Source organism: Nicotiana tomentosiformis, chromosome 11 (genome assembly GCF_000390325.3).
Source record: "Nicotiana tomentosiformis chromosome 11, ASM39032v3, whole genome shotgun sequence".
NCBI lineage: Eukaryota > Viridiplantae > Streptophyta > Magnoliopsida > Solanales > Solanaceae > Nicotiana > Nicotiana tomentosiformis.
The window spans coordinates 6,826,337-6,836,379 of record NC_090822.1 but is presented as its reverse complement, the minus strand read 5'-3'; the positions used below and the strand labels follow the sequence as shown (position 1 = coordinate 6,836,379).

The 10,043-nt window shown below is 42.8% G+C and overlaps 2 protein-coding genes across 2 annotated transcripts; both read left to right on the top strand.

The window, feature by feature from the left end:
• The first annotated feature begins 8,102 nt into the window (after positions 1 to 8,102).
• On the top strand, positions 8,103 to 8,651 carry LOC138901011 (uncharacterized). Its single transcript, XM_070188735.1, has one exon. The coding sequence runs from the start codon at positions 8,103 to 8,105 to the stop codon at positions 8,649 to 8,651; it is 549 nt and encodes a 182-aa protein (XP_070044836.1).
• Positions 8,652 to 8,663: 12 nt separating this feature from the next.
• On the top strand, positions 8,664 to 9,131 carry LOC138901010 (uncharacterized). Its single transcript, XM_070188734.1, has one exon. The coding sequence runs from the start codon at positions 8,664 to 8,666 to the stop codon at positions 9,129 to 9,131; it is 468 nt and encodes a 155-aa protein (XP_070044835.1).
• Positions 9,132 to 10,043: the final 912 nt, after the last annotated feature.

Genomic DNA, 10,043 nt, shown 5'->3' with positions numbered 1-10,043 from the left:
AAAAAATGTAACGGTCAAGACGAGGTGGTGACTATTGTTACTTAGGTCATTTTATATGGGTTGGCAAAACTTTAGGTGATACAGTGTCGGTCGCTCAGGCCCATACAGAATGTGGGGGCTATAGCACATGAAAATCTGGGAATCGGACGGAATTCCAGTTTTATGGCCTTAAAATGCAAAAGAACGAGCAATACTCTAGGCGAGGTGGTGAATATTGTTCCTTAGGTCATTTTGTATTGTCCGGCAAAAATTATAGGCGATCTGGGTCAGGTCGCTCGGGCCTATGCAAAATGTGTGGGTTATAGCATAGGAAAATCTGGGAAACAGACGGAAATGATCAAGGTGAAGTGGTCAATATTGTTCCTTATGTCATTTTTGAAGGGCCGGAAAAATTTTAGGTGATCCCGATCCGGTCGCTCGGGCCCAAGCAGAAGGCGTGGGCAATAGCACATGAAAATCTGGGAATCGAACGGAATTCTAGTTTTATGACCCTAAAATGTCAAATAATAAATAATGATTATTGTGAGGCATTGAATATTGTTACTTAGGTCAATTTTGATGTCTCGACAATATTTTAGGTAATCCAGGCCCGGTTATCCCACCTCTTGCAGAAGACGTGGGCGCATATGAAAATCTGAGAATCAGTCGAAATTAAAATTTTACAGCTATAAAATACCAAAAAATGGGTTACGGTCATGGTGAGGCGGTGACTATTTTTCCTTAGGTCATTTTTGATGGGTTGTCACAACTTTAAGTGATCGGGTGCCGGTTGCTCGGGCCCATACAAAATGTGTGCGCTATAACACACGAAAATAATTCCAGTTTTACGGCCCTAAAATGCCAAACAACGACGAACAATCTGGGCGAGGTGGTGACTATTGTCCCTTATGTCATTTTTGAAGGGCCGACAAAATTTAAAGTGGTCCAGGTCCGGTCGCCTGGGCCCATATAGAAGCTGGGGTTAATAGTACACAAAAATCTGGGAATCGAACAGAATTCCAGATTTATGACTTTCAAATGCCAAATAACGATTAATGATCTTGTCGAGACAATGACTATTGTTCCTTAGGTCTTTTTTTATTGTTCGGCAAAATTTTAAGTGATTCGAGTTTGATTGCCTAGGCCGTTGTAATAGGCGTGCGTTATAGAACACGAAAATCTAGGAATCGGTCGAAATTCAATTTTACAGCCATAAAATGCCAAAACATGAGTAACGGTCATGGCGAGGTGGTGACTATTGTTCATTAGGTCATTTTTGATGAGTTGGAAAAACTTTAAGTGATCCGGTGCCGGTCGCCCGATGCCATGTAAAAGGCGTGTGCTATAGCATACGAAAATCTAGGAATTGGACAGAATTACAGTTTTATGGCCCAAAAATGCCAAATAATAATAGTCATGGAGAAGCGGTGACTATTGTTCCTTAGGTCGTTTTGATGGTTCGGCAAAATTTTAGGCGATCCATATCTGGTTGCCGGTCGCTCGGGCTTATACAAAATGTGTGCGCTATAGCACACGAAAATAATTCCAGTTTTACGGCCCTAAAATGCCAAACAACAACGAACAATCTGGGCGAGGTGGTGACTATTGTCCCTTATGTCATATTTGAAGGGCCAACAAAATTTAAGGTGGTCCAGGTCCGGTCGCCCGGGCCCATATAGAAGCTGGGGGTAATAGTACACGAAAATCTGGGAATCGAACAGAATTCTAGATTTATGACTTTCAAATGCCAAATAACGATTAGTGATCTTGTCGAGACAATGACTATTGTTCCTTAGGTCTTTTTTTATTGTTCGGCAAAATTTTAAGCGATTCGAGTCTGATTGCCTAGGCCGTTGCAATAGGCGTGGGTTATAGAACACGAAAATCTGGGAATCGGTCGAAATTCAATTTTACAGCCATAAAATGCCAAAACATGAGTAACGGTCATGGCGAGGTGGTGACTATTGTTCACTATGTCGTTTTTGATGATTTGGAAAAACTTTAAGTGATCCGGTGCCGGTCGCCCGATGCCAAGTAAAAGGCGTGTGCTATAGCATACGAAAATCTAGGAATTAGTCAGAATTACAATTTTATGGCCCGAAAATGCCAAATAATAATAGTCATGGAGAGGCGGTGACTATTGTTCCTTAGGTCGTTTTGATGGTTCGGCAAAATTTTAGGCGATCCAGGTCTGGTTGCCCCGCCCCTTGTAAAAGGTGTGGGCTATAGCACACAAAAATCTAGGAATCAGGCAAAATTCCAATTTTACAGCCATAAAATGCCAACTCATGAGTAACGGTCATGGCCTATGCAGAATGTGTGGGCTATAAGATAATTTGGGAATCAGATAAAATTCCAGTTTTATGGCCTTAAAATGCCAAAGAATGAGTAATACTCGTATCGAGGCGATGACTATTGTTCCTTAGTTTTTTTTATGGTCCGCCAAATTATAGGTGATTTGGGTCCGGTCTCTCGGGCCCATGCAAAATATGTTGGCTATAGCACAGGAAAATCAGAAAATCGGGTGGAATTCCAATTTAATGACTTTAAAACTCCAAATAACGAATATTGATCATGGAGAGGTAGTGACTATTGTTCCTTAGATCGCTCTTTATGGTACGGCAAAAGTTTAGGCGATCTGGGTCCGGTTCGCCAGGTCCTTGGAGAAGCCATGAGCTATAGAACACAAAAATATGGAAATTAGGGAAAATTCCAATTATACATCCATAAAATGCTAAATAATGAGTGACGGTCATGGTGAGGCATTGACCATTGTTCCTTAGGTCTTTTTGGATGGGTTGGTAAAACTTTAAGTGATCGGGTGCCGGTCGCCCGAGTCCATGTAGAAGGCATGGGCTATAGAACACAACAATTTGGGAATCAGACGAAATTCCAGTTTTATGGCCCGAATTATAGGTCATTTTCGATGGTCCGGCAAACAAATAGGAGATCCGGGTCCGGTCGCTCGGGTCCATACAAAATGTGTGGGCTATAGCACACGAAAATCTGGGAATCGGGCAGAATTCATGTTTTATAACTTTAAAATACCAAATAATAAGTAATAATCATGGCAAGGCTGTGACTATTGTTCCTTAGGTCATTTTTCATGGTCCGACAAAATTTTAGGCGATCCGTGCCCTTTTGCCCAGGCCCTTGCAGAAGGTGTGGGTTGTAGGGCACGAAAATCTGGTAATCGGGCAAAATTCCAATTTTATAGCCATAAAATGCCAGAAAATGAGTAATGGTGTTGTCGAGGCGGTAACTATTGCTCCTTAAGTCATTTTTTATGGGTTGGCAAAACATTAGGTTATCCATTGCCGGTCGCCATGTAGAAGGCATGGGCTATAACACACAGACATAATTCTGGTTTTATGTATCTAAAATTCCAAATATTGAGTAATAGTCATGGCGAGGCAGAGATAATTGTTTCTTATGTCATTTTGGATGGTCTAGACAAATTTTAGGAGATCTGGGTGCGGTCGCTGGGGCCCACGTAATTCTAGAAATCAGGCGGAATTCTAGTTTGATGACCCTAAAAGGCCAAAAAATGAGGAACGTTCAAGGTAAGGCGGTGACTATTGTTGCTCATATCATTTTTGAAGGGCCAGCAAAATTTTAGGTGATCCCGATCAGGTCGCCCTAGCCCAAGCAGAAGGCGTGGGCAATAGCACACGATAATTTGGGAATCGAACATAATTCCACTTTTATGGCCCTAAAATCCCAAATAAAGAATAACGATCATTGCGAGGCATTCACTATTGTTCCTTAGGTCATTTTTTATGTCTAAACAATATTTTAGGCGATTCGGGTCTGGTCGTCCGTGCCCATGTAGTGGCGTGGGCTATAGCGTACAAAAATTTAAGAATCGGTTAAAATTCTAATTTTACAGCTACAAAATGGCAAAACATGAGTAATGGTCGTGGCGAGGCGGTGACTATTATTCATTTGGTCGTTTTTGATGGGTTGGAAAAACTTTAGGTGATCCGGTGCTGGTCACCCGAGCCCAAGTTGAACGTGTGGTCTATAGCACAAAAATATCTGGGAATCAGACGGAATTCCAGTTTTATGGCACGAAAATGCAAAATAACGAGTAATCTTGATATGAATAATGTTCCTTAGGTTTTTTTTTTATGGTTCGGAAAACTTTTAGGTGATCCGGTTTCGGTTTCCCCGGCCCTTGCAGAAGGTGTGGGCTATAACACACAAAAATCTAGGAATCATGCGAAATTCTAATTTTACAGCCATACAATGTCAAAAATAAGTAATGGTCATGGCGAGGCGGTGATTATTGTTCCTTATGTCATTTTTAAGGGTTGGCAAAACTTTAGATGATCCAGTGCCGGTCGCTCGGGCTCATGCAGAATCTGTGGGCTATAGCACACAAAAATCTGAGAATCACACAGAAATCCAGTTTTATGGCCCTAAAATGCCAAATAACGAGTAACGGTTATGACGATGCATTGACAATTATTCCTTAGGTCATTTTTGACGGTGCAGAAAAATTTGAGGCGTTCCCGGTCCGGTCGCTTGCGTTCATGCTCAAGACGTGGGCTATAGCGCACAAAAATCTAGTAATCAGGTGGAATTCCAGTTTTATGATTTTAAAATTCCAAATAACGAGTAATGATCATGGCGAGGCAGTGACTATTATTTCTTAGGCCATTTTTGAAGGTTCATAAAATATTTTGGCGACCCGAGTCTGGTCGCTCGGGCTCTCGCTAAAGGTGTGGGTTATAGCACACAAAAATCTGGAAATCAGGCAAAATTCCAATTTTACAGCTATAAATTGCTACAAAATGAGTAACGGTCATTTCGAGGAGGTGACTAATGTTCCTTAGGTCATTTTTGATGGGTTAGAAAAACTTTAGGTGATCCGGTGTCGGTCGACCGAGCCCATGTAGAAGATGTGGGCTATAGCACACAAACATCTAGGAATCAGACAGAATTCCAGTTTTATGGCCCTAAAATGCCAAATAATGAGTAATAGTCGTGGTCCAAGAAAATTATAGGCGATCCGGTTTCAGTCTCTTGGGCCCAAGCAGAATGTGTGGTCTATAAAACACGAAAATTCTGAAATCGGGCGTAGTTCCATTTTAATGGCCCTAAATCGCTAAAAATAGAAGAACGATCAAGGTGAGGCAGTAACTATTGTTCCTTATGTTATTTTTGAAAGGCCGATAAAATTATAGGCTATCCAGGTCGGGTTGCTGGGGCCCAAGCAGAATGTGTGGGCTATAGAATACGAAAACTTTAAAATCGGGCGGTGTTCCATTTTAATGGCCTTAAAACACCAAAAATCGTAGAACGGTCAAGGTGAGGTGGTGACTATTGTTCATTATGTTAATTTTGAAGGGCAGACAAAATTTTAGGCTATTCACTTACGGTCTAGTGGACCCGTACATAATGCACGGGCAGTAGCACACGAAAATATAGGAATCGAACAAAATTCCAGTTTTATGATCGTAAAATGCCAAATAACGAATAACAATCATTGCAAGGTGGTGACTATTGTTCCATAGGTCATTTTTTATGGCCCAAAAAAATTTTGAGGCAATTCGGGTCTGGTCTCATGTGCTCATGTAGAGGCGTGGGCTATAACACACGAGAATCTGGGAATCAATCGGAATTCCAATTTTATAGACCATAAATGCCAAATAATGAGTAGAGGTCATGCCAATGCAATGACTATTATTCTTTAGGCCGATTTTTATGGTACAACAAAATTTAAGGCATTCCCGGTCTGGTCGCCCGGGCTCATGCTGAAGGCGTGGGCTATAGCGTAAGCAAATCTGGTAATCGGGCGGGATTCCAGTTTTATGACTTTAAAATGTCAAATAATGAGTAATGATCATGGCGAGGCAGTTACTATTGTTCCTTTGGTCATTTTTGATGGTTTGACAAAATTTTAGGCGATCCGGATCCGATTGCCCAGGCCCTTGTAGAAAGCGTGAGCTATAGCACATGAAAATCCAGGAATCCGTTAAAATTCCAATTTCATAACCATAAATTGACAAAATATGAGTAACGGACATGGCGAATTGGTGACTCTTTTTCCTTAGGTATTTCTGATGGGTTGGAAAAACTATAGGTGATCCGGTGTTGGTCGCCCGAGCCCATGTAGAAGGCGTGGGCTATAGCACACGTAAAACTAGGAATCAGTTGCAATTCTAGTTTTATGGCCCTAAAATTCCAAATAATGAGTAATAGTCATGGCAAGGCTGTGAATATTATTCCTTAGGTCATTGTTGATAGTCCGGCCAAATTTTAGGCATTCTAGGTCCGGTCGCTCCGGCCCATGCAAAATGTGTGGGATTTAGAATACAAAAATCTAGGAATGGGGCGGAATTCCAATTTAATGACCCTAAAATGCAAAAATATGAGGAACGGTCAAGGTGAGGTGGTGACTATTATTCCTAATGTCATTTTTGAAGGGCCAACAAAAATTTAAGTGATCTAGGTCCGGTCACCAGGGCCCGTGCAGAAGGCGTGGGCAATAACACACGAAAATCTAGGAATAAAAAAAATTCCAGTTTTATGACCCTAAAGTGTGAAATAACGAATAACGATCATTGCAAGGCGGTGAATATTGTTTCTTAGGTTGTTTTTGATGGTCTGAAAATATTTTAGACGATTCGAGTCTGGTTGCCCATTCCTATGCAGAGGCATGGGCTATAGCACATGGAAATAAGGAGTAACGGTCGTGGCGATGCAATGAGTATTATTCCGTAGGTTGTTTCTAATGGTGCAGCAAAATTTTAGGCATTCTAGTTCCGATCGGCCGGGCCCATGCTGAAGGCGTGGGATATAGCTCACGAAATCTGTTAATCGAGCGGAATCCAAGTTTTATGGCCTTAAAGTGCCACAAAATGAGGAACGGTCAAGGCGAGGCGGTGACTATTGTCCCTTATGTCGTTTTGAAGGGCTGGAAAATTTAAGGTTATCCAGGTCTGGCCGCTTGGGCCCATATAGAAGGCGTGGCTAATAGTACACAAAAATCAGGGAATCGAACGGAATTCCAGTTTTATGACTTTAAAATGTCAAATAACGAGTAATGATGGTGGTGAGGCGGTAACTATTCTTCTTTAGGTCGTTTGTTATGGTACGGAAATAGTTTAGGTGATCCGGGTCCAGTTTCCCAAGCCCTTGCAGAAGGCGTGGGCTATAGCACACTAAAATCTTGGAATCGGTCGAAATTCCAATTTTACAGCCATAAAGTGCCAAAATATGAGCAACGGTCATGGCTAGTGGTGACTATTGTTTCTTAGTTTGTTTTTGATGTGTTTTAAAAACCTTAGGTGATCCGGTGCCAGTCCCCGAGCCCATGTAGAAGGCGTGGGCTATAGCATACGAAAATCTAGAAATCAGACGGAATTCCAGTTTTATGGCCCTAAAATGACAAATAACGAGTAATAGTCATGGAGATGTAATAACTATTGTTCCTTAGGTCATTTTCGATGGTCCGCCAAAATTATAGGTGATTCGGGTTTGGTCGCTTGGGCCCAAGAAGAATGTGTGGGCTATAGAACACGAAAAATTTGAAATCGGGCGGAGTTCAATTTTAATGGCCCTAAAATACCAAAAATAGAAGAACGATCAAGGTGAGGAGATGACTATTGTTCCTTATGTTAATTTTGAAGGGCAGACAAAATTTTAGGCTATCCGGGTCCGGTTGCCCAGGCCCATGCAGAATGCATGGGCAATAGCATACGAAAATCTAGTAATCGAACAGAATTTCAGTTTTATGATCGTAAAATGCCAAATAATGAATAACGGTCATTGCAAGGTGGTGACTATTGTTTATTAGGTCATTTTTTATTGTCTTTCCAAATTTTAGATGTTCCGAGTCCTATTGCTCGGGCCCAGTTTTATGGGGTGGAATTCTAGTTTTATGGCCCTAAAATGCCAAATAACGAGTAATAGTCATGGAGAGGCGGTTGTATTTCACTACTTTCTAGTTAGAGGGCAGTGCCTGCAGGTGGTGGCTGTCTTATCTTCTTGGAAGACCAGTAGGTTCTCCTCCCGTGACTTGGGACCAGTTTACATGTCTATTCTTGGATAGGTATATCCCACCCTCTCAGAGTGAAGAGTTGAGGTTCCAATTTGAGCAGCTCCAGCAGGGTCAGATGTTAGTGAACGATTATGAGGCGAGATTCTTTGAGTTGTCTCTCCATGCACTTATGATATTTCCTACTGAGTCAGAGCGAGTGTGCAGGTTTGTTGCGAGGTTGCATCCAGGTATTCAGGCTACTATGGCCCGGGAGGTTGAGATGGGGACTTCCTATCAGCTAGTAGTGGAGATTACTCGGAGGATTCATGGTTACTGTCAGAGGGGTAGAGAGCAGATACAACGAGACAAGAGGGTCCACTATTCCGGAGAGTTTAGAGGTGCCTCGGCTGGGGACAGAGGTCAATTCATGAGGGGCCAGACCAGTAGGCCCACAAATCTAGCACCGCCGCCTCCTCGAGGTGCTCCAGTGCGACCCTATTTCAGTGCCATGCCGGAGAGTTCTTACCGCCCACCAGCCATTCAAGGTTCTTCTAGTGGGTATTCAGGACATCACGGTCAGACTTTAGGACAACAGATCACTGCACTGAGAGGTTGTTTCGAGTGCTGGGATCCCGGTCATGTGAAGAGGTTCTGCCCTGGGCTTCGGGGCAAAGCTGTACAGTAGGGTCATCAGCCCATGATTTCAGCACCAGCTGTCCGGCCGCCCAGAGGTGGAGGGCAGGCGAGTAGGGGCCGTCCTAGAGGTGGAGGCCAGGTAGGGGGAGGTCAGCCAACTACTGTTCAGACAGGCGGAGGCCAGCCAATCGATGCTCCAGCTAGGTTCTATGCTTTTCCGGCCAGACCAGATGCTGTGGCCTCAGATGTTGTGATCCTAGGTGCTATTTCTGTAGGCAGTAGGGATGCTTCAATATTGTTTGATCTAGGATCTAACTATTTATATGTATCATCTTTGTTTGCCCATTTCCTGGATATTCCTTGTGAGTCCATGGGTACTTCTGTTTATGTGTCCACTCATGTGGGTGATTCTGTTGTTGTTGATCTAATCTATCGGTCCTGTGCGGTCACATTCTGTGGTTATGAGACTAAAGTGGATCTCTTATTGCTCGATATGACCGACTTTGAGGTTATCCTAGGCATGGAATAGTTATCTCTGTATCACGCCATCCTTGATTTCCATGCCAAGACTGTTACCTTGGCCAGAGTTGCCTAGATTAGAGTGGAAAAGTTCGTCCGTCAGCACACCTAGTTAGATCATCTCTCTTACGAAGGCTCGACACATGGTCGAGAAGGGTTATTTGGCTTACCTAACCTATGTACGAGATACTACCATAGAGTCTCCGGGGATTGATTCAGTACCACCAATTCGGGAGTTCTCCGATGTGTTTCCTTCCGACCTTCCAGGCATGCCGCATATTGTTATATCGATTTCAATATTGATTTGGCTCTAGGTACCCAACCTATATCTATCCCACCATACCGTATGGCTCCAAAAGAGTTGAAGGAGTTGAAGGAGCATCTTGAGGAGTTGGTAGAAAAGGGGTTTTTCAGGCCGAGTATATCGCCTTGGGGTGCACCGGTGCTGTTTGTGAAGAATAAGCATGGGACTATGCAGATGTGCATTGACTACCGCCAGTTGAACAAAGTCACCATTAAAAACAAGTACCTGTTATTGAGCATTGATGATTTATTCGACCAGTTGCAGGGTGCTAGGGTGTTCTCTAAGATCGAGTTGAGATCGGGGTACTATCAGTTGAAGATTCGGGACTCGGATGTTCCGAAGACTGCTTTCCGTACTAGATATGGACATTATGAGTTTCTAGTAATGTCCTTCGGCTTAACTAATGCCCCAGTGACGTTTATGGATTTGATGAACATGGTGTTCAGGCCTTACATTGATTCATTTGTCATTGTCTTCATTGATGACATTTTGATTTACTCGCTTAGCATGGAGGAGCACGATCAGCATTTGAGAGTGTTACTTCAGACCTTGCGGGAACAGAAGCTATATGATAAGTTCTCCAGGTGTGAGTTTTGGCTATATTCTCTAGCATTCTGG

What these genes read in the sequence shown, in the direction of transcription:
- LOC138901010 (XM_070188734.1), top strand. Translation starts at nt 8,664, where the DNA reads ATGATTTCAGCACCAGCTGTCCGGCCGCCCAGAGGTGGAGGGCAGGCG.
- LOC138901011 (XM_070188735.1), top strand. Translation starts at nt 8,103, where the DNA reads ATGTTAGTGAACGATTATGAGGCGAGATTCTTTGAGTTGTCTCTCCAT.